The sequence below is a fragment of the Manis javanica genome, chromosome 13, assembly GCF_040802235.1.
Source record: "Manis javanica isolate MJ-LG chromosome 13, MJ_LKY, whole genome shotgun sequence".
Classification (NCBI taxonomy): Eukaryota; Metazoa; Chordata; class Mammalia; order Pholidota; family Manidae; genus Manis; species Manis javanica.
The window spans coordinates 98,860,573-98,883,027 of NC_133168.1; the positions used below are offsets into that span (position 1 = coordinate 98,860,573).

Sequence of the window (22,455 nt, forward strand, 5' to 3'; positions counted from 1 at the left end):
GTTTTGGGGCGGGAGATGTGGACAAATGGAGCTGAACGGCACATGCCCAGGGCGAGCATTTAGGTGGTTCCTAGGCCTGGCATAAAACAGCGGGAGGCGAGGAGAAAGTTGTCCGGAGATTAATCATCTCTCCTCCTGGGGACCACATCTCAGGTTGGGGCCACTGTGTCCTCAGTGGCCCTCAAAGGCCTTAACACTTGCTGGGCCAGAGGGGGCTGCCCCTGCTACACTTTCATGGGGTCCTTTCCATGGGACTTCCTGGGGGTTGCAAGAGGTACTCAGCTTCTCCCTAAGAGGGTAGAGGTGCCTTTTGATACATATTTACACAGTTTATTTACTAAGTTGCCTTTTCATGTTTATTTAGGTTCAACAGAGTGAGTGGGCCTAAAAAATCCCTTGAATAAAGTAGAGGCGGTTTTTAGGAAGGCCGCAAAACAGTCACAAAGGGAATGCTAGTCAACTGGCTGATTTCTCCCCGTGTGGAGGGTGGTAGCGTGGGTTTCCAGGCCACCCCAAGACGAATAAAATGAGTTTCAAGGTCTCCCCCACTCCTTACCAGGACGAGCTCCTTGGCTCTGGGGAGCGGTGAGCCGAGGCTGGAGGCCAAGGAGGCGGGGCTGTCCACGAGATCCCGACGGGCAGCGACACAGATGGGGGCCTTTCCACACGGGGTGCTGGCCGGGCTGGGGGGCTCTGAGGGCTGGTCCTGGGTTGGAGGAGGTGACGCTGAGGGCGGGCAAAGTGAGTGGAGGAGAGCCCCTCTGTGGACCCTCCCCAAGCCCACCCCAGCCTCTCGATAGGGGAAAGTGAGGCCAGGGAGGGGAGAGCCTGGACTTGAACCCACGTCTGCTGCCCAACTCCTGTGTTCTCTGGGCCTCGGTTGCCCCACCTGTACTGTGGAGAGGAGGTTGGCCTGAGGCGTCCCCATATCCTCTGTTCCTCCTGGCCCCACAGCATCCCTGTCCGGCCATCCCACAGAGAGGGGACCAGGCGCCACACTGCCTCTGGGACCACACACTCCGGGGAAACCCACCGCCCGCTCTGTGCCCAGACCTCCTAGCCCCCTGCTCCCGAGCTCCGGGGGTCACAGGGGAGGGGGCCGGCCCGACTCACCTCATCCACCACCAGGTTGTAATCGCTCTTGTCTTCATCGCTCTCCTGGGGGACACGGAGGCGACAGCTGACCTTGGCCAGGCGCCTGCCACCATGCCCCTCCCACCTCTAGGGTCTGATCTGAATCCAGGGCCACAGAAGCCCGTTTGCTTGGTTTGGAAGGAAGGCTGCTGTTGGCCCCGGGCAGGGGAAGGCTTGGGAGGGCGGGCAGGCCGCGTGGGAAGGAGGCTGGGGGAGACGGAGCTGCTCCGTGGCCCTGAGCCCCTCCCAGCCTTCCCCGGGCCCCTGTGCACTGGGGGAGGACCAGCACCAACCGCCCAGGACTGTCGTCTCACCCCCCATCTGCCCACCCCACGCCCCCACTGCCCCAGCCCAGGCCCCATGCCCTCCTTGGGCTCCTGGCCTTCAGCCTTGGCCCCTCCAGGTTGCCCTCCAAGCTTGCCCCAGACAGACTTCCTAAGACCCATCCCCACACCCACTCTACATCCTTCTGTGGCTCCCCAGTGCCCTGAGCAGAGACAGACACGTGGGGCCGCCTCCTGGTTTGGCTGGAATCCAGGGGAAGACCAACGGAGGTCTCCCCTGGAAGCTGCATCCGCCCAGCAGCATGTCTGTCCTTCTCCCCAGTATTCTTCTTAAAACAAAATTAGTGGCTGACATTTACAAAACATGCTATTGTATTTTTTGAAAAAAGTGTCACTGTCTTTCCTGAGAAAGAGCAGGGCTGGCCAACACTAGGCCTGCGGGTCCCGGGGCCAGGCTGACGCTGCCCCGTTGATGGGACAGGCGCTGCCCTGCCGGCGTCTGGGCCCGCAGGGAGGAAGAATGTCAAACTGCAGGCAATGGCTTTGCCATGAGAGGGGCGGTCCCAGCCCTCCTCCAGGGGGTCAGGGAAAGCTTCCTGCAGGACACAGCCTTTATGGAGAAGCTGGTTTCTGAGAGGCAGGGGGAAAGGGATTTTAGAGGAGGCCCACAGGCTGCAGAGACATAGAGCAACGACATCGCCCCTACAAGGGCCCCTCTGATTGGCCAGGGCACCATGGACAATGGGCAGCTATGGAAAGCTCTGGAGGGAGAGAGTCACAGGCAGAGCTGGGCTCTGGAAGACTCCAGGGCTGGGGCGGGGGCTGGTCTAGGCCAGGCATGCCCACCCCAGCCTGCTGCTTGTCCCCACTTACGTAAGGTCCCGACAGGTCTTTTTCAGCTCGCTGCTTCCCGCCAGGGCCGCCAGGCGGCTCCTCTTCCACCACACTCTCAGGGGGCGAGGGGGGTGCGCTCTGCAGAGACGGGGGCCGGCGGGGAGAAAGGTCAGGGACCTGGAGGCCCAGGCAGCAGCGACACGGCCCTGCCGGGACCGAGGGTCGCCACCTCTGTTATTAGGGACTGCCTCCAGCTTCCTAACCTTCCCCAAGGACCGACTCAGTGCTGAGTTCCCGACCTTCCAGCAAGCTCAGGGCGGGTGGCGGCTAAGCGCACTGCAGAGGGGAGAACTGGGACCCACGGAAAGGCAGGGGTCAAGACAGATTTCGGTGCTAGCCCACCAGGTGTGAATGGCAGAGCCCTTGAGGGCAGGAGACAGGGACCCGGGGGGCTCCAAAGGCTGGGACAGCTGGCACTGGGACACACCCTAGCATCAGCCTGCCTGCGTGACCCTGGGGCAGCGTTTCTCCTTCCCCAGCCTCAGTCTTCCCATCTGCACAAGAGGGCTGCCCACACAGTGGTTTCTCAAGTTCTTTAGAGACCGCTTCTTTAATTGGCATCTTATCTCAAAGCCCAATTGAATGGACAGGTGGGAAGTCCAGCCTGGATATATGCAAAGATACACATACACACACACGCGCGCACACACACACACACACGCACGTGCACACACGGATTCAAAGCCACACGGAGCATGCTGGGGGCAGATGGGAAATGACGGTGGCACAACTAGAGCATAGAAAACCATGTGGCCAGTTAGAAAGAACGTAGAGATGGGACAATGTGGAAAGAGGGCTGCAGGTATTACTGAAGTGGTAAAAAAAGTATGCAGAGAGGCAATCTTCCTGGGCACAAACCCCAGCTTGGCTTCTCATTCGCTGTGTGACCTCAGGCAAGTCACGTAACCTCCCTGTGTTTCAGTGCCCTCACCTGTAAGAAGAGGATGATAATAGTCCTACCTCCTAGGGTTGCTGGGCAGATGCAGTGAGGTAACAGCTGCGGGATGCTCAGCCTAAGACAGTGCCTGGCCCATGGCGCACGCTCTTATTTTCATAGCGATGATCCCATTTTGTACAGATAAATATAGAAACAGATACAGTACCCCGGGTCTCTCCCCGCTGGTACTGTGGACATTTGGGGCTGGGTCTTTCTCCAGAGACCTGTCCTGGGCACTGTGGGGTTAAGCAGCATCCTTGGATGCCCACACACTGGTGCCAGGAGCACCCCAAGTCGCGAGAACCACAGATGTCCCCAGACACCATGCAGTGTCTCCCGGCAGGCAGAATCTCCCATCTAAAAACTGCTATTTCCTCTTATCCCCTTATTCTCCAGAAACTGCCTTCCTACCACAGGGCAGTTCCACAGGGAAGAGATCTGGACAGAGATGCCCCAGATCGACAACAGGGGTCATTTCAGGAATCTAGGATTAGGGGGTGAGGCTGGGGACAAGGGCCAAGACAGGCCCGGTCCCTTTAGTGGGCTGAATAATGTCCCCCAAACTGACACGTCACTGGAACCTCAGAATGAGACCTTATCTGGAATCAGGGTCTGTGCAGTGTGACTCGAGCTGAGGTCACACTGGACCAGGGTGGGTTCTAACACCATGTGACTGGTGTCCCTAAGAGGAGATGGGGGACACACACGCACAGAGGCGGCCACGCGATGGAGGAGTCGGAGACCGGAGCGATGTGGCCACAAGCCATGGAGGCCCAAGCACCACCGGAGCCCCTCAAAGCATAAGAGGCGAGGAAGATTCCCCCCTGGGCCCTGGAGGGAGTGCAGCTCTGCCCCCACCTTGAGTTCCGATTTCTAGCCTCTGGGACTGGGAAAGATGACGTTTTTGTAGTTTTTAGCCACGCAGTGTGTGTTAATTTGTCGCAGTAACCCCAGGAAAAGAACACAGTCCCTGTCCTACCTGACTCCTTCTCTGGATGTACTGCCTCATATGGGGCACGCTGATGACCGGCAACATTTAGCAAAGCTTTATCTGCCTCCGCAAGAGCATTCTCGGGGGTGCGTTCTTACCCAGCCCCGAAGACAGTCCTAGAAGATGCCGGCCACAGCACTATCTTAGCGAGAGCGTGCGGGTCACCCGTGTGACACAACCTCCAGCACACATTGTTAAATGAAAAAGGTGTAGGATAGTGACATAAAGGGCTGTCTCTTGTAGGTAAATATATATATTTTATATATATACATAAAACATATAAATGTTAAGTACAAATATAAGTATATAATGCATGTAATATACAAAAGCCTACTAATATGTACTATATGGTATATACGTCCTGATCCAAGCAAGACTGGGGGTCCCCACTGCTATTAGGAGGATCTGACATATGGTACCTTCCAAGGGCAGATTCCATGTGGTTGTGACAGTGTCCTGGTGAGGGGGGCACTAGGGTCAGCTGGGATGAGCTCTCAGTGCAAAATGCATCTGATCTTGGAGATTTAGCAGGATAAAAAGAATGTGAAATAATCTCATTAACAATTTGTATGTTGATTACAGGCTGAAATATTTTGGGTACGTCATATTAAATAAAATCGGATTCATTTCACCTGTTGAGCTTTTTAAATGTGGCTGATAGAGACTCACAAACTCCAAGAAGGGACTAGGGGTTGCCAAAGGGGAGGAGTGAGGGAGGGTGGGTAGGGAGGGAGGGGGAAGGGGATGGAGGGGTATTATGATTAGGGCACTTGGTGTTGGGGGGGATCAGGGGGAAGACAGTGTAGCTCAGAGAAGACAAGTAGTGACTCTGGCATCTCACTACACTGATGGGCAGTGACTGCAATGGGGTGTGGGGGGGACTCAATAATATGGGTGAATGTAGTGACCACATTCTTTTCCATGTGAAATCTTCATAAGCGTGTATATCAATGATACTTTAATTAAAAAATGTGGCTGCTGGAAAATGTACAGTTATACAGGACTCTGTGGCAATGTTTCCAAAAAATATGTAACAGAAACTACAGAACTTAGAACTACACACACAGATACACACATACACACACACACACAGAACAAGGAATGCATGTAAAACTATGAAGTCTGAATAAGTTCTGAGCCTGGTACCCATGTCTGTTTCCAATTTCTAAAAAATTACACACAGGACTCCCAACTATTTCTAAGGGCGGTGCTTTTGTAAGTATAATTCTAATAGTGAATGGATGATGGGTACTTGCATGGATGGAAAGGTGCACGGAACACTATCACAGGCATGCATTCATTTATTCAGTTGCAAAAAGAGCTTAAGATTGAAAAAAATAAATTAAACTCAAGCCTTATGGGCGCCTTCTGCACCCAAAAGCTCCACGCGACAGCGGGATGTGAGTCCTCTTTCTGAGGCCCCATGCAGCTCAGAACCGGCTTCAGCCCCACGCGAATACAAAGTAAATGTCAGACAAGTCCCCGGATGCCCCCAACTTACCCTGCTCGGGGCTCTCTCCACTGGCGGGTTGGGGTGAGGCAAGGAGAGAAAGAAGGAAAAAGAATGAGGGTTTCAAACCTCGTGGTGCCAGAGGGCACAGCACTCTACAGTTTGTAAGGTCCTCTTCCCAGCTCGGAGTCCATCTCCCATCTGCTCCCAACACCCTTGCAAAGAGTGGTTGTCCCTTCCCACACCATTTGGACAGATGCCCAGAGAGGTGTAGTAACTTGCCCAAGGATACACAGCCCACCAGTAGAACATTTGACCTCAGGGCCCTGAAGCTCCTGCCACTCTCTCCCTCACACTCAGATGGGTTGGATGAGGGCAGGGCGGCCCATCGGTCCCCTCCCCACCCCCCTGCACTGCCCACTCACCTCTGGACCCCTCGGCCTCCACACCTGCCCGGTCTTCCTTGGCGGCCATGGCCAGCTGGGCCTGGGCGGCCAGCGCTCCGGACAGGGCCAGCAGCCCTGTGGCACTGCCGCCCACCAGCCCGGCGGGGCGCGGGGTGAGGGGCACAGGGGGTGTGTGGTGGGACAGTGGCTGGAGCTGCTGCTGCTAGAGACAGGAAGGGTGGGCCAGGGGCGGGCGCACAACGGGCACAGAGTCTGGCAGAGGGGCGCCCCCGAGTCCCCAGGGCCAGGACCCCTCCAGCTCGCCCAGCTTCAGCCCCTCCCAGGTCAGGCCTCTGGGGGCGGGGACGGGGGACTCACTCCAATAAGGCTGTTCAGCTCCCCCACGGTCACCTGCTTGGCACGCTCCACAGCTTGGAGCACCTGCTGCTGGTGCTGGGAGGCAGGGCGCAGGGAAGGGGTCTCAGGGGAGCCCCCTACTACCTGAGTCCCCATCAGCTGCCGCACCTCCCTCGGGGGCCCACCTCTCCTCTCCCACCCTCACCCTTGCCAGGCACTTGTTAGTTCTCTTTTCTTTCTCTCCTTCTCCTTTTTAAATCATGAAACAAACAGAAAAATAAGCAGAGCATATCAGGGCCTCCCCCTAGGCACAGCCAATGTCAGGGACGGATCATTCTCTGGGTGGGGGTGGGGGGATGGCCCTGGGCACTGTGGGGGCATGAGCAGCACCCTGGCCCCCGCGCACTGTATACCAGGAGCCCCCTCCACCGTGACACCCACAGATGTCCCCAGACACCACCCAGTGTCCCCTGGGGGCACAATCGCCCCCAGAAAAGGCCCACTGTATACATCAGCACCCAAGTTACCAACCATTGGGTTGGTAAAAACTAGAAATTGGCACCCCCAGAAGCCCCCAGCCCCCAGCCCGTCATATCACTGTCCTTCCCCTCCCGGCAAGGATCCGTCTATCTGTGCTGTGAGAGAGGAAGCCACTGGCCACATGTGGCTACTGAGCCCCTGAAACCGGGCACAGCCGAGGAATGGAATATTTCACTTCATTTCATTTCAATTAATGGGGATTTAAATAGAAGTTAACTGTAATACATTTAAATGGGAATATAAATTAATATAAATCTACATGGTCACACGTGGCTGGTGGCTCCTGCATGCAGGGTAAGGCCACTTGTTTATCACACTCCTGAGGTTGGAGATCCCAGCTGTTTCCACTGAAGGGGTGTGATAGGAAGCTTGTGTGTGTGGCACGCCTGCACGTGAATGTGTTGAGGCCAGGGCTTGGCAAACTTTCTGTTTAGGGCCAGAGAGTAAATATTTTCAGCTTTGCAAGCCAAAGGGTCTCTGTTAAAACTCCTAAACTCTGTCATTTTATCAGGAAGCCTGCCAGAGACCTTAGGTACACAAGTGGGCATGGCTGTGTTCCAATAAAGCTTTATTCACAAAGCAGGCAGAGGTCTTGCCCTTGGGCTGTATAGTTTGCAGACTGCTTGTCCAGAAGGCTGGAGTCGCTGGGGCACATGTATGTGTGGCTCTCTCCACTCCTCCCAAGGTTCTTCACCCTTATTTCTTGCAGTTTTGCCCTTCTCAGCCTGGGCCACCCTGTCCACACCCTCAGCTTCAGACACCATCTCTACAGTGAGTCCAGCCAGGTTTTCCCTCCAACCCAAGCTTCCAGGAGTTTTCCAGACCCAGAATGTGCCTCCCCCTGTTTTTGTCCCCGATCCAAGGAAGGCCCCCACATGTCCACCCTGCAGCAGAAACTGATTCATGTCTCAGGAGACAGAAGGTTCCAGAGAGAAGCAGGAGCAGCTGGGCCAGGGGTCCAGAGGCTGGACGGCACTAAGACACTCTCACAAGGGCTGGTTTTTTTTGTTTGTTTGTTTCAGATAAGTGTTCACCCTGTTTATTGTTTTTTCTGCGTTGGTTCCCCTTTTTTATTAGCATGGTTACAAATTCCTAAGAGTTACCCTTTTAATCATTTTAAGTGCACAGCCCAGTGGCATAAAGCACATTCACATTGTCATACAACTGTCTCCATTCATTCCAGAACCTTCCATCTGCCCAAACTGAAGCTCTGTCCCACTAACCCCACCCCCTGCCCCAGCCGGGTGCACCCCGCAAGGCCACCCGGAAGAACCAGCGCTTGTGGCATCCAGCCAGACCCCCCCTGCTGCCCCCACCAGGTTCACTCACCTCCTGGGTCAGGAAGGGGATAATCTGGGCACAAATACCACTGAGGCGCTTCACAATCTCGGCCTGGGAAGAAGGAAGAGGGGTCTTGGAAGGGAAATTCTCCCTCCAGACCCTCGACTGGTGGGCCTAACAAGCCTTAGCGTGGCGGGGAACAAACGGGAGGAGGCCGTCTGCCTGCTGATGCCCAGGGCAGCTTGAGCCCAAAGACCAGGACAGACACACAGTCCATCAGACCCACTCAACAGGTACTCAGGAAGCGGCTGCCAGATGCCCAACTCACACTGGATACTTAGAAGCCTGGGGGCATCATGAACAGGGGTCACATCTGTCCTGCGTCTCACCTGCAACCTGGGGCCACTGCAGGCAGAGACCCCAGTGCCCTACACCCAGGTGTTGTGATGTAGGTAAGGAACGTATATGTTGGTCTGTCCCCGGTTCCTGCACAGAGCTCCTAAAACCCTCAGAATTTATGGGTGACAGAGGTAGGGGACCTTCTATTGTTGCCACAGTAACCCCCCTTTCAACCCTACCTAACTTCAGTGGAAGGATGGGACTCTCAGCCCTATCTAACCTCCTCCTGGGAAGGGAGGGAGGCTGGGTGTTGGGTTAATCACCAATGGCCAATGATTCAATCAATCATGCCTATGTAATGAGGCCTCCAGAAAATCCCTGACCAGTGGTGGCCCCTCAGGGCACAGAAGCTCCGCCCCCTGCCCCTGGCCTCGCCTTGTGTCTCCCTTCCATCTGCCTGTCCTGAGTTAGATCCCTTAGAATATTCCAGTAAGTAAAGTGAATTCCTGAGTTCTGAGAGCTGTTCTAGCAAATTATTGAGCCCGACGACAGGAACCCTGGTTCATGGCGGGTGTACAGGAGTACAGGGGGCCTGGACTTGTAACTGCCACCTGCAGGGGGACAGTCCTGGCGGGGGGCAGGACCTGGGGGTCTGCGCCAACTAACTCCAGGCAGAGTGTCAGAATCAGCCGAGATTCAAGTGGAAAGCTGCGTGGTGTGGGGAAAACCCACACCTTTGGTGTCAGAAGATAAGAGAGGAGAGTAGAAACAGCGTGGTTTTACCTGCCCGCTTCATCTGGGACAGATGGGGGCCAAGGGTGCTCCTTGGAGGATGAACAGAGGAGAAAAGGTGGGGGGCACAGCCAGGTGTGGACAGTCAGCCCGAGATTCACCTTGGCCTGAGGTACGGGGCACCGCGTGCTGTGTGTCTGGGCAGGGTTTGTGTTCCCACTGAGAGGGCAGAGCCAGGCCCCCAGGGTCTGGGGCCTACCCCATGCCTGCCACCCCATCACAGGTCTATTTCATGTACCCACAGGACCATGCCATGCTCCACGCAGACAAGCCCCCTCGAGCCCACACCAGAACCAGCAGAGTCCTCACACACCCAGAAAAGCATGCCTGGGTGGGCAACCCCACACACCCCACCATCTCCCATTCTCCCTAACGCCCTCCTGGAAGCACCAACCAATACTGGGCCTACTGCGCCCATTGATTCTAACATCCTAAGGGTCAGAATCTAAGAGCCCATCAACCTCAGACCCTCCCGGCCCCTCTCATCCCGTTAGAAGCCACCAGAGAAGCCTGAGGTTAGTCTCGGGATCTCGGGGTCAATTTTGGACAACGGGGGTCATTTCGGAACCTTTGGATTCTGGTTCAGAACCTTGAGATCACACTCAGAAGCCCAGGAGAGTCTCAGAACCTCAAAATACTGGAGTCAATCTCAGAACCTTCAAACCAGGAACAGAAGCTTGGGGTCCCCCACAGACCCTCAGGATCCATCTCCAAACATCAGACTCTCTAGGCTGAAAAGGGGCCCCCAAGACTGTCCAGCTGGCCCCCTCCTGGGACCCAAGTTTGCCTCCTGGCCTCACTGACTTGGCTTCCGGCCTCCACTCTGAGCCCTCCAAGCACACTTGACCCCTGCCGGCCACTGGCCTCTCTGCTGGAGGAGTCTCAAGAAGGCCACAATCATTTTTTTTACGAGGCTGGAATCTGGCACCCTGATCCCAGAGATTTCAGAATAAGACCCCCCGCCATTCCGTGGGTTTGTGGGAGCCCTGGGTCTCTTTCATAGCTTCCAGGCCCCACTTCCCTACAGACCCCCTGACCCCCCAACACACAGCTAGCTACCTGCTTGTGCATTTCAATGTTGAGCCCGTAGGACATCTCGTAGTACTGGAAAGAAAATGCCATCAGGAATGTCCACGGTGCCAGTGAGGGCCCGGCCCTGTGCCAACACTGGTACTTCCAGGAGCCCCTGGGCTGGGGGGATCACAGCACGGCAGAGCCTCCCAGGCCCGTGGGAGCCCAGAGGAGGAAGTAGGGGCCCCTCTCCACTCCCTCCAGGAGACAGAGGCAGGTAGGCAGGGACCAGGGACCAGGGACCAGGGACCTTGGCCTCTCAAGGAGGCCCATAAAGAGAGGGGACATCCTTGTCTCATTGTTCTTAAGAGCTGGGAGGGCCCTCAATGGGAGTGGGATCCCAACCAGTTCAATTCACAGATAGGGAAAATGAGGCTGGGTGAGGGACTTACCCCAGAGGGGTGGGCTGAGTCGGGATTCACTCGCTGGGGGGCTCCCACCGGCAGCCAGGACCTCCTCCCCGCGCCCCCAGCCCTGGCCCCATACCCTCCTCACCATAACATAATGTCGCTGCATTTCTGTCTTCTCACTGACCAGTTTCTCACATTCCAGCTTTAGGCTGGGGAGGACACAGAACACGGGGATCCCACTCGCCCCCGGACCCCAGGGGGGAGACCCCATCTGGGTCAGCTTCCCAAGTGACGGGTTTGGCTCTGTCCCGCCCCACTTCCTCATTACCGCCCCCCCTTGGCCCACCTCCGGGACCCGGTCCTTCCCCAACCCCTTCCCAGGCTTAAATTGTCCCAGCACGGACTGTCCCCACCTACCTCTCCGGCGCCTCCACCAGGAAGCCCTCTCGCGCCCGGGGTTGGGGAGGCCGCCCTCCTCCCCCTCTGGAGGCCTCGCTCCTCGCTGCGGGGCTCCCAGGTGAGCCCGCAGGTGGACCCGGGCCCCCCCGGGCGCGGCGCCCCGCCCCTCACCTGTGGTACTGAGCCTGAAGAAACTGGAATTCCTCTTTGATGCGGTCGCAGATCTCCAAGATCGAGAACTTGAAAGGCTGGCCGGACTGGAGCGGGGTCTGGCGGGGGGCGCCGGGGTCTGAGTTCCCGGGCCCCCGGGCCTCCCGCGCCCCCGCAGCCCGGGCCCCCACTCACCGGGTGCCTTCCCTGGGGGTACATCCTGCCGGTGCGGGGAGCCCCCCTCGCTGCCGGAGCCTGACAATACGGGGGGCGGACGGCGGGTGGGGGGACAGCAGCTGCGAGGCTGACGGAGGGGGCCAGGCGGCGCGGACCGGGGCACCCGGAGTCCCCGCGCCCCCGAGCGCGCCGCGGCGGGGCGGGGGCGCGCGTCCGGGCAGGCGCGGAGGGTTGGCGAGCCGCGGCCGGTGTCGTGCAGGCGCGGGCGGCGGGCCCCGCGCGGAGCCGCCTCCCTCCGGCGGGGCTCGGCCGGGAGCCGCGGGCAGAGCCGCCTTAAGGTGGCGCCGCCGCCCCCGGCCCGCCCACCGCGCGCCCGCCGCGCCCCGCGCCCCCGGGACCTCCCTCCCCACCGACCCTCGACCTGCGGGGAAACTGAGGCTCGCGGCCCGGGCCCCAGCCATCGCCCCCACCCTCCTGGGAGGCCAGATGAATACCTCGTGGCTCACGTGCGGAGGGGCTCGGCGGGGGTGGGGGGAAGTCTGGGATCAGAAATGGCCTTTCTGAGCAAGTGGGCCGACTTCATGATCTGGACGAAGCAGCTTCCCAAGTGCTGGCCGGGAAACCTGCCCGCCCGGGAAAAGGGAATTATGACCTGTGCAAATAAAACCCCCAACCCTGCGGTGGAGCTGGCGGGGTGGGCAGAGCACCCTCCACCACCACCACCCCCCACCGCCCTCTCGGGGCCTCAGAATTCTCATCCGCAAAACAGCAAAGGCAGGAAGGAGCTAGTTTTAAATGAGATGGTACAGGAACAGCCCTGGCCTGGCACAAAGTTAATTCCCAGAGACCGGATCTGGTGTTCCCATAGGCAGACCCGGCCGCCTCCCCTCAGACTGAGCTCCTGGGAGGCAAGAGTTCCACTGAGAATGGAACTGAATCTCTGTCTTCAAACCGAGGTCTCCCTGAGGTCAGGGGCTCCATCTCCCAAAGTCCCTAAGCCTAACTGGCATCCACTGGACATCCCTCATGCTCACCTGGGAGGCGGGATGTTCTCATTCCTATTTTGCATATGAGAAACCTTAGGGTTGTTAAGGCAATCAACAAACAGGTGCTGAGCGTTTACTGTGGAGCAGGCATTGCTCTAGGCACTAGGACACAGCAGATGACAAAAGAGAAAAGCCCTGTGCCAGTAGGTTAGTGAGTGAGCATACAAAAGCCCCATCAAAAGCATCGCTTTCCAGCCAACAGGTATTTATTGAGTGTCTGCTATATGCCAGGCATCTTTCCAGGCACCAGGAATGCAAGGATGGATGGACAGATTCCTGCCCTCTCTGAGCCCCAGGGACAAGGCAAGGTGGCAGCTTGGTAATTATGAAATTATCTGGACACAGATTAGGGAGCAGTGATGGATATACCAACAGGGGGCCTCCTTATCTGGGGTGAACAGGAGAGGCCTCTTTGAAGAGGTTCCCATGGCAGAGTAGACCTGAAGGGTAAATGTGGGCAGGGAGACGAAGAGTGACCTGGGGATTAAGTGTGTACGTGTGAGCATTGGAGGAAGTATTCCATGGCTCCCTATCGCCATAGACTGAAGTGCAGATTCCTCCCTCTTCCCACAAGGCCCTGCACAGGCCCCTCTATGCCTTCCCTCCCTGTTCCTAACTCCCTTTATGCCACCTGCAGCCTCTCTCTCCAGACACACAGGCCTTCTCACCGTTCTTCCAATAGAGCAGACAAGGGCCTGCCTCAGGACCTTTGCACGTACTGTCCCCTCTGCTTGGAACACTGTTCCCTTGCTTCTCATCATTCAGGTCTCAGCTCAAATGTCTCCTCAGAAAAGCCCCTCCTGGGCACCCCTTTCAGTCTTGCTCACCCACCCCACCCTGTTATTCTCCAACCCTGTATCCTGCTGTCTCTCCTAGCTTTTTACAGGGTTTGTTTAGTTCTGTTTCGCTCTTAAATGGTTATGTTTCTTTGTGGGTTGTTCTCTTTGTTATTTGTGTCCCTCACTAGTCTGTGTGGGGACAGAGCTGATCTTGGTCCCTGCAGAGTCCCACACACAGTAGGTGCTCAACAAATGAAGGTGGGGAGGTGCTCAACAAATGAAGGGCAGGAAGGTGGGGAGAAGAAACAGCTGACAGTTAAGGCCAGAACTCACTGACCACTTCTGTTGGGAAATTCACAAAAGCAGGGAGTCTTGCCATTCCACATGCCAAGAGCTCGTGGTTCTAGGTTCTAGGGCGGCTGTGAAGTCCCACTTCCAAAGCCTTTCCAGGAAGTATCCTGCCTCCTCAGGGAAGCAGCATCTCCCCTCTCTGAACCACCAGCCCAAAGAGCGGCTTTGGGTCCAGGTTTACCGCTTCTCATCCATACTTTCTCCTAGGCCTTCTTGTGCTGAGGACCTTCAAGCTCCTCAATCCAAGAGCCCCTTCTTGACCCTCATCCTGCAGGTGTGCCCAGAGCGGCCTTTGCTTCCTGACCCGGTGGCCTTCTGTCCTCTCTGAGAGCAGGTGCGTCCCTCTTAGCCTGGTTACCTGAATGTCACCTGGCCCACACCTGTGGCTGCTGGGGATCTGAGCCACCACATCCTCTTTGACGCTTCAGTCACCACATTTGTGAAGATGGCTCCAAACTCAGGCTCAACCCCTGAGACCCAGCCCTGGGGGTGCAATCACCAAGTGGGCATGTCCCTAGGATGTCCCCTGACTTGCTCCTTAAGCCATCAAGCCCTGATCCCCGGAGACAGAGCATCAGCCTGGCCTCATCTTTCCCCATCACCTGCCTTGTCACCCTGCTCCCCATCAGCACAGCCCACTGCCTGCACCGGCCCTTCATCATCTTCCATCTGGACTACCAGCCACCTCCCTACTTGGAGCAGCTGTCTTCCTGTCACCTTCCATTTGAGGCTGAGCCTCCCTCACTTAAAACCCTCCATGGCTCCCTATTGCCCTTGGGACAACTTCCCAGATCTTCAGGCTAACATTAGATACCCTGCACCACTTGTCCAGGCCCAGCCACTTCCCTCTACCAGTTCAAACACTCTGCTCCAGCCAGACCAGCCAGATTACCTAATCTGTGTTTTTTCCCACCTCTGGGCCTCTCTTTATGTTATCTCTTCCTGAAATTCCCTACTGCTCGTTTTCTGCCTGGAGAAAATCCATTTCTTCAAGGCCCAGCCAGAAAGGCATAACCCCCAGGCACCAAAGGCCATCTTCCCCTCCACACGCACACAGAGCACAGACTGCTTAAAGTTGGTAGATAAGTAAATACTCATTCCATAACCACCCCCTCTTGCTGGAAGATGCTGGGAACCTAGAGGAGGCCCAGCCCCCCGAGGTGGGTCAGGGAGGCAGACAAAGCTGAGCACACCCTCCCAGGCCAAATAGTGGCAGGACAGAGGGAGCATCCAGGGCCAAGGGACCCTGAGAACGAACAGGGCCTCTACCTGGTGAGTCCCAAGGAGGCTTCCTGGAGGAGGCGACCTTAACCCACCAGGCTTTAGATCTTGCAGCCAGGCACACTCCACAGGGAAGGGTAAATACAAATTTGTGGATTGCCTGAGAAGCCACAAGACCACACACACACACACATACATACATACATACATACATACATACATACATACATACATCTCTTGGTGTGTGTGAACTTCCAGGAAGGAGACGTTTTGCTCTGAGCAGCAGTATCCCGGACACTGGGAGAAGCTTTGAAAATTTAGGGAGGCTCAGAACAGTCTATGAGATGGGGAGGGGGGACCCCATGAGGCAGCCTACGGCTCCAAAACTGCTGATATACTACATCCGGCCAGAGCAGGAGGCAGGGAAAGGACTTGCCAAGCTGAGTTACAGTCTGGGCAGTCTAGCACAACCTTCTCATTTGAAAAGCTAACACTTGCCATCCAGGGTTTCCCGTCCCGCCTCTTTGAATCTCAGTTTCCCCATCTGCAAAATGCAAGAAGCAATTGCCAAAATGCGGGTAGGGGGTTAGTTTCCTATCTCTCTCCTCCCACAGTACAGAAAGGCTCAGCCTTGGTTCTTGGCTGGGTTTTTATGATGTGGATGTTTTTTTTTTTTTTTAAAGGAAAAAGCTGAGAAGCAGCGCTGGGACCCCGGATTGCTCAGACCACCTTAAATCAGCCTCGCCACCCCAGCTACTGTGGAAATTCCTTTCTCCGCGGTGGTTGGTTGGGTGCGCCAGCCAATCCGCCCGCGGCGCTCCCACATGGGTCCGTGACGTCACGATGGGCACCAGCCAATGGGGGCTCAGAGGACAGGTAACCAATAGCAGGAGGCCCTAGGATCGGCTGGGCCAATCGGAAGACGGCGAGACGTTTCGGGCGGGGTATGGAGAGTGTGGCTCCCTAGTCCTAGGAGAAGCTGAGACCCTCGTGGACGTCCGAGCCTGGAGGCGTGCAAGGGGGGATACGGCTATATTGCTATCCAAAGACTGGGAGAAGCGAGCGACCCCCAGAGCCTGGCGGGTCAATCCTTGAAAACAAGAGTGCCTCGTCCAACTTCCTACCTTGCAAAAGCCCGGCCACGTGGCGGAGCCAACCAGGCGCCTTTCTTCCTATTTCACAGATAGGTAAACTGAGGCAGAGAGACGTTAGGTCACGCTGGACCCCTTCGGGGAAGAGCTGAGACTCGCCGGAGCTGGAGTCTCCTAGTGCTGCTCATGTTTTGTCCCCTGGTCAGTGGGAGAGGGATGGGCCTGTATGTAGGCTGAGGGTGGGGTGGGGTGGTCGGGGCGGTGCTCGTTCCCGTGCCTCAGTTTCCCCAAGCGCAAGCGGAAGAGAAGGGAGAGGGTTCTTGGAAAGACTACGATCCCCAGAAGCTCCCGCGCGGCGCCCTCGCGGCTGTCAATCAAAGCAACGTGGGTTCCCCTCCAGCCTGCTCTCCCCCGCCCGCTACGGCTCTCCTGCCAGCTCCCGCTCCCTCCCCGCCGGCTCCGGGCCCGGCGCGGTATAATTACAGCCCATTGATCCGACCCGGGCCGGGAAAGCGGCTCCCTCGGGGAGGCCAAGCCTCTGGCTTCCGACATCGCCAACCTCTGCCTACCGCCCCCGTCCAAGCCGAGCTGCTGGGCCACCAGCCAGGCCTGTCCCCTACCGTCGGCCAAGGCTCGCGGGTGACCTCGGACCTCGGTTCCTCGCCATGGTTGGCGCTGAACCTCCACTCCGGAAAAACCACACACTCATTTCCTTCCACCCAGGAACCTGGGGAGCCCGCCCCCGGGTTCTAACCTCCTCCCCCATGACCTTGGGACTCTGAAGGATCTCTCTCTGGGCCTCAGTTTACTCAGCTTTGTAGTGAGATGGTTGGACAAGACTTGTTCGTGAAGCCAGGGCACTCTGCAGTCCCAGCTGTGAGTGTCCAAGTCTAGGCCAAGCTGAGGAGGGCCAAAGACGGTCTCCCAAGTTTGGGGAAGTAGGGTGAGTCCCAGCAGAACAGTCCTCTACCCCTGGGGTGGAGGGAGGGACCTGGACTAGGGGTGGGGGTGAGGACAGAGCCCAGAGTGAGGTCCCTGCTTGGGAAAGTTGGAAAGGCTTCCTAGATACTCGTAGTGGGGGTGTTTACCTGGGGTTCTGAAGAATATACAGGATACTTGAGCTGTGCATTTATATCACCCTAACCCAAAGTAGATAGAGGCATCATGGGTCTGCCTTAAGTCCTGCCCTGGGATTCCAGAGCCGGGAGTCTGACCCCTTGCCTTAACCTTGACTGTGAAGTTGGGGGAGGTGGGCATACCCATGGCTGTAGGGTATAAGGCCCCTGGCCTACTGTCACAAGGGTCTGTAAAAGCTGTAATAGGCAGTGGGAGTGAGGAGAGACAAGAAAGCGCTATAGGGGGGAGAGCATGGACCCTGGCTCAGGTATCCGCATCTGAAAAATGAGGTTGATTATAGAATCTTCAAATAAGATAAGGCCTATAAAGTACTTATAACAATTAATAGTAAATGCTTAATAAGGGGTAGCCATTTGTACTCCCATTATGCCCCAGAGGGCCCTTCTCTCCCACCCTGACTTCACACCGCACAGCTGGGCTACACACCCACTCTCCATTCCTCCCATATCTTTGACCGCCCGTGAATCGGATCCCGGTCTCCCCTCTGCTCAAGAACCTTCCATAGCTCCCCATCACCTGCAGAATAAAATACAAACTTGCCACCTCTGTCGACATGATCAGTCACTGTCACTTGCCTGCCCTCACCTCCTCCCCTTCTGCCCCGCTTCCTCACACTTTCCTTATGCCTCAGGGCATTTTCTGGGGCATGCCCTCTGCCTGGACCACGGCTGGCTCTTCTCTTCCCTCTAGTCTTGAATCAAATATCACTGCCGAGTGGGGCCTGGCCTGGCTAGCCTGGCTCCCCCAACCTCCCTGCCCGCTCAGCCGCCTCTCTCATGCCATCCTTACTCTCTGAACACTTACTATTTATTTGCTTATGTGTTTATGATCTGCCCAGACCCATCACCATGCCTGCTCCACATATTTGTCAAGAGGCAGAGCCTCTCCCAGGTCACCCAACATACGGGGCAGGGCCCCAGGGCTCCCGACAACCTGCCTAGTGCTCACCCAGCCTGCAGTGATCAGTGGCGATCTGAGGTCACACTACCCCTCAAGGCCAGGGTTTAAATGCTATACTGGTTGCTGTGGCAGTGTGGGTCTGTAAAATGGGAGTAATGATAGAAACTTCTTGAGCTGGATACATGAGCCAGCTTTAGCTATTATTGCGTGAGTGTGCCAGGGAGAACAGGGTGGGAGTTGGCACTCACAAGGCAACCCCTATATTTCAGCTCCCAGAGTTTCCTGGTCATTGTGTCATTTCCAGACCCCACACCACCCAGGCCCCCTCCATCCCCAGTCTCTCACCTTGCACACCCACCTGCCACCACCCCTGCTCTTGGGGACTCCTTGCTGCACCCCAGCCCACCCCAGCTGCCAGAAGGCAGTGCACAGATATGTGTGCCCCATCGGAATCTTCCTCATGCAGCTCCTGGTTTGTGGTGAGACCTTTCATTCTCTGGGCCTCCTCGGCCTCATCCGTAACCGGGGCTGCCTTGACATCTGCAGCCTGTCCTTCCTGGGCTGGTGGCTCCCCTCCCTTTACCTTCATGCTCACCCAGTGCCCTGAGAAGTGGGGGGTGGGAACCCGCAACAGAACAGGGCACCTGCCTCCAGGCCTTTGCCCTCAGGGCTCCCACTGCCTGGAAGCCCTGCCTCCCCGCAGCCATCTCCTGGGCAGACTCCTTCTGTCATCCAAGTCTCAGCTCAAATGTCACCGCCTCAGAGAGGCCTCCTCCCATCTCCTGGCTTAAGTAGTCCCCGTCATTCCGTCTCCTGCCCCTGATGGATTTGTCTTCCTGTGCTGGACTGGTCTCTGATATTACCTCATTTACCGGTTTATTTGTCTGTCTGCCCTACCATGTCGTGGGGTACAGTGGGGGTGGAGAGGGGCTCTGTCCCGGGCCATTGGGCACCCATCTCAGAGTGTGGCACACAACAGGTGCTCCATGAATTCCAGTGACCTATCAGTCTGACTTCGGAGTGGGGTAGGGATAAGGTGGCCAGGCCCAGAGATGCCTAGGGACCTGTCCAAGGTCACACAGCGCCACACTTGGGTGGGGGCTCAGCGTCCCTGGGGCCGGCCCCGCCCCTCCCTGAGTCCCGGCCGGGCCAAGTGCCAGGTCGCCTGTCCCTCGGGCACCTCCTCTGCTGGTAACCACGCGGCCGCCCCGGGTCGCCCAACTGGCCCGGTCAGGCTCAGCAGGGCACGGGAGGGCGGGAGAGGGGGCAGGGGAGGAGGAGGAAGGGGAGGGGCGCAGGGTCAAGGGCGGGGGAGGGACGGGCTTCCAGGCCTGGCCGGCGCCCAGCAGCGGGGCCCAGGAGGCCTGGGCTGGTGGAAGAGGTTTGCTGGGGGAGAGGCTGGGGGAGAGGCTGGGAGGGCGGGCGGGGACGCAACGGGGAGGAGGGAGACAGACCGAGGGGGAGATAGATCTGGAAAGACCTTGAAGGGCAGCGGGAGAAATGGAGAGAGAACTGGTGGGGTGGGGGAGGTGAGGAAAGAGACGCAGACAGACAGACGCAGAGACCCCAGAGGCCGAGGGCGGCGCGGACGGATGCCTGGGAGAAGCCTCCGAGGCGAGACCTTGGGCGGAGCCTAGGGGTGCACGCGGCTCGCTCCTGCGGCTCCTAACGTCAGAAAAACACCTAAAACCCAAGCGCGCGCCTCCCCGCCAGCCTGGCCCCCGGTGTCCCCATAGGATCTAGCTCATCGCACCCCTGGGTGCGCCCCGCCCCTGTTCCAGCACCTCCCAGGACTCCGGCGGCCCAGACCCACCTCTCTGGCTTCTCTGCGCTTTTCTCACGTTCTCATTGAATGTGCACTGAACACCTACTGTGTGCCAGACACCATCCTCAGCCCTGGGGGTTCGGCAGTGACCAAATCCCTATTGTCTCGAAAAGGAGAGAACAAGGGAATATTTGTTGACTTAAGCTGTGCTGAGTGATCAATGCTGGGAGGAAAAAGCAAGCAGGAGAAGGGGTGGTGATGGCGGTGAGGGCAGAAATGTAGGGACTGTGTGTTCAGGCAGAGGGAAAGGCCGGAGGTATTACCGGGCCTGGTCACCGTCAGGCACGGAGAAGAGGCCCAGCACGGTAAGAACCAAGGCCAGAAGCAAGGGGAGGGGCCGCCTGTCTCAAGAGCACCCCACCCCCCAGCCCAATGCCTGCTGGACCCTGACTGTGCCTGGCGCCCCCATCCCTGACCTCCCCTCCCAGCCTGCAGCTCTGCCCACCCACACTGGGGCCAGAGCTTCTCTTTCTTTTAAACAAAAATGGCTAGGATCCAGGGCCTCCGTTAGCTTGGACCTTCCTGCCTCCAAAGCCAGGTTCCCTTTTGTATATCCATGGGCAAGTCACTTTGAGTCTTGCCTCGGTTTGCTTATCTGTCAAATGGGGGAACTGTCAAGAATTAACTGAGAGATGCCAGGGAAGCTCTTGGCCAACACTGGGTCCCTAATAGATGTCCAGCAAAGCTGTTTAAGATTTCTATTTTTATGATTTGCTTTGCCTTCCCAATGATTTCTGGTCGTTCCTAGTGGGGCCAAGAGCCCCACCAGCACAGGCCAGAACCCAGGCTGTGGCCCTGACTTGTTTTCGTGATCTTGTTTGCCTGTCCTTCCTTCCCGGGACCTCCGTTGGCCATCCCAGAGGGGAGAGCGCGGCTGCCGAGGGCCCTGATGCCACCATCACCGCAGCTGGCATTTCTCTTTCTCCTCCAATACTGCCTTCAAGCCCTGGACACCCAGAGGACTCGGGAAGAAGGGAAGGCCCCCAAATCTTTCAGGCAGCAGAGGTACCCCGCCGGCCTTCGCGGGGAATGGTCCCTGGGCCTCTCACAGAGCAGAGGGTCTTCCTGCCCGGCCGGGGAAGCCCCACGCCCTCCACCTCTCCCGAGCCCTGGAGGCCAAACCAGAAGTGGGCTGACTCTGGGGTGGGGGGTGGGGCGGCTGCGCAGCTCTCGGGCCCAGTTCTCAGGGTGCAGGAGGGACATGTGCGGACAGGGGCCGAGACAGTCTCCTGCCGGCGGGGCCTTTGGGAATTTTCCGGCACCGAGGACACTGGAACCGCACCGTAGGAATGGGGGAATCGAGGCACAGAGAGTGCCGGGGGTCCCTCACCCCCGCCGCGGCACGGAGCCCCTGCAAAGACTCTATGAGAGGGGGCGGGGCCTCGGTTAGGGACCGGGCTGAGCCGGGCCCGGGAAGTCCCGAGGGATGCGTTCGCCCCACCCCGGGGGCGCCCCTCCGCCCGAGCCCCGGGCCCTCGGGACCGCGAGCTTAGCCCCTCCCCCCGAGCTTCTCCGCCCTCCCCCCTCCGTCTCCCCGCCCCGCCTCGCGTTCCGCCCTCGCTCCCGACCCCTTCCCCCTCCCCGCCCCTCCCCCGCCCCCTCCTCCGCCTCCCCTCCCCTCCCTTCCGCCCTTCTCCCTCCCCTCCCCTCCCCGCGCCTCCCTGCCTCTCATTCTCCCCCCTCCGCGTCCCCTCCATTTTCTCCCGCCCCCGCCGCCCCCTCCTCCCGCCTCATTAGGCGCGGCCGCGGCGCGGGGCCCATTAGCGGATCAATTAGCCGAGGTCGCCGGCGGCGCGGTCGTTAAGCGCGGGAGGCACCTCCGCCCGCCCCGGCTCGGCGGCCGCGGTGCGCGCCCCAGGCGCCTCTGGTCACCCTGCCCCTTGGGGCTCCCGGACCTGCCCCCTAAGCCCTGGGACGGGGGGCGGGGGCAGCCCAGAGGGAGATCCCGAGGGCACAGACCTGTCCGTGGCTGGGCAGGGACCCCCTCCTTCGGAGAAGACCCCAGGGTGGGGGGGGATGTCGGGTTAGTGGCCCCCCCACACCTGAGGCGCCCTTCATCTGCCGGCAACACCCGTCATAATGTCAGCGGACAGTTATGAGCCCTTGCAGGCTGTCTGCTCCTTTTCGGAGCAGTTTCCCAGAAACCTGGATCAGACAGGCGACTCTGCTGGCCTCGGATCACTACCTGGGGTCGGAGGCGCGTGCAAATTCAGGCCTGTCCCTAGTAAATTTGCCAACATTTATTGAGTTGCCGCTATACGCAAATTTAAAAAAAAACCCAGACCCCACACATCCCTTCTGTCTTGTTCTCTATCACCTGTACATCCCTTCTCTGCCTTGTTCTCTGTCGTAAACACACCCAGTGACACATTGAATGTTCTCCTTATTTACCTGCCCACCCGGACCAGGAGCGCAGGGGTTTCTGTCGGCTGTGGCCCTGGGTCTCCACGAATGAATGAATGAATGTGCCAAGTTCTGCTGTAAGCACTTGTATATGACCTTCATAAGGAGGGCTCATCCTGTGTTATACCCATTTTACAAAGATGGAAACCAAGACCCACAGTGGTAAAGCC

The 22,455-nt window shown here is 57.9% G+C and overlaps 1 protein-coding gene across 8 annotated transcripts in view; it reads right to left on the reverse strand.

Annotated features, from left to right (window-relative positions):
• TLE2 (TLE family member 2, transcriptional corepressor) overlaps positions 1–21,980 on the reverse strand; it is a 31,206-nt gene extending 9,226 nt beyond the window's left edge. The window contains exons 1-13 of one of the 8 annotated variants that reach the window (XM_037018107.2): positions 21,842–21,980; positions 12,027–12,155; positions 11,551–11,610; positions 11,377–11,474; positions 10,952–11,015; positions 10,445–10,489; positions 8,303–8,365; positions 6,455–6,529; positions 6,116–6,299; positions 5,742–5,761; positions 2,292–2,390; positions 1,114–1,158; positions 557–706 (exon numbers count right to left, since the gene is read on the reverse strand). In XM_037018107.2, coding sequence (XP_036874002.2) covers positions 557–706; positions 1,114–1,158; positions 2,292–2,390; positions 5,742–5,761; positions 6,116–6,299; positions 6,455–6,529; positions 8,303–8,365; positions 10,445–10,489; positions 10,952–11,015; positions 11,377–11,474; positions 11,551–11,574 — 867 coding nt within the window. In that variant the 5' untranslated portion in view covers positions 11,575–11,610; positions 12,027–12,155; positions 21,842–21,980. Of the gene's footprint in view, positions 1–556; positions 707–1,113; positions 1,159–2,291; positions 2,391–3,170; positions 3,212–5,741; positions 5,762–6,115; positions 6,300–6,454; positions 6,530–8,302; positions 8,366–10,444; positions 10,490–10,951; positions 11,016–11,376; positions 11,475–11,550; positions 11,825–12,026; positions 12,156–21,841 lie in introns of those variants that run through there. The other 7 variants (XM_037018109.2, XM_073220600.1, XM_037018108.2 and 4 more) reach the window with 7 other exon arrangements.
• Positions 21,981–22,455: the final 475 nt, after the last annotated feature.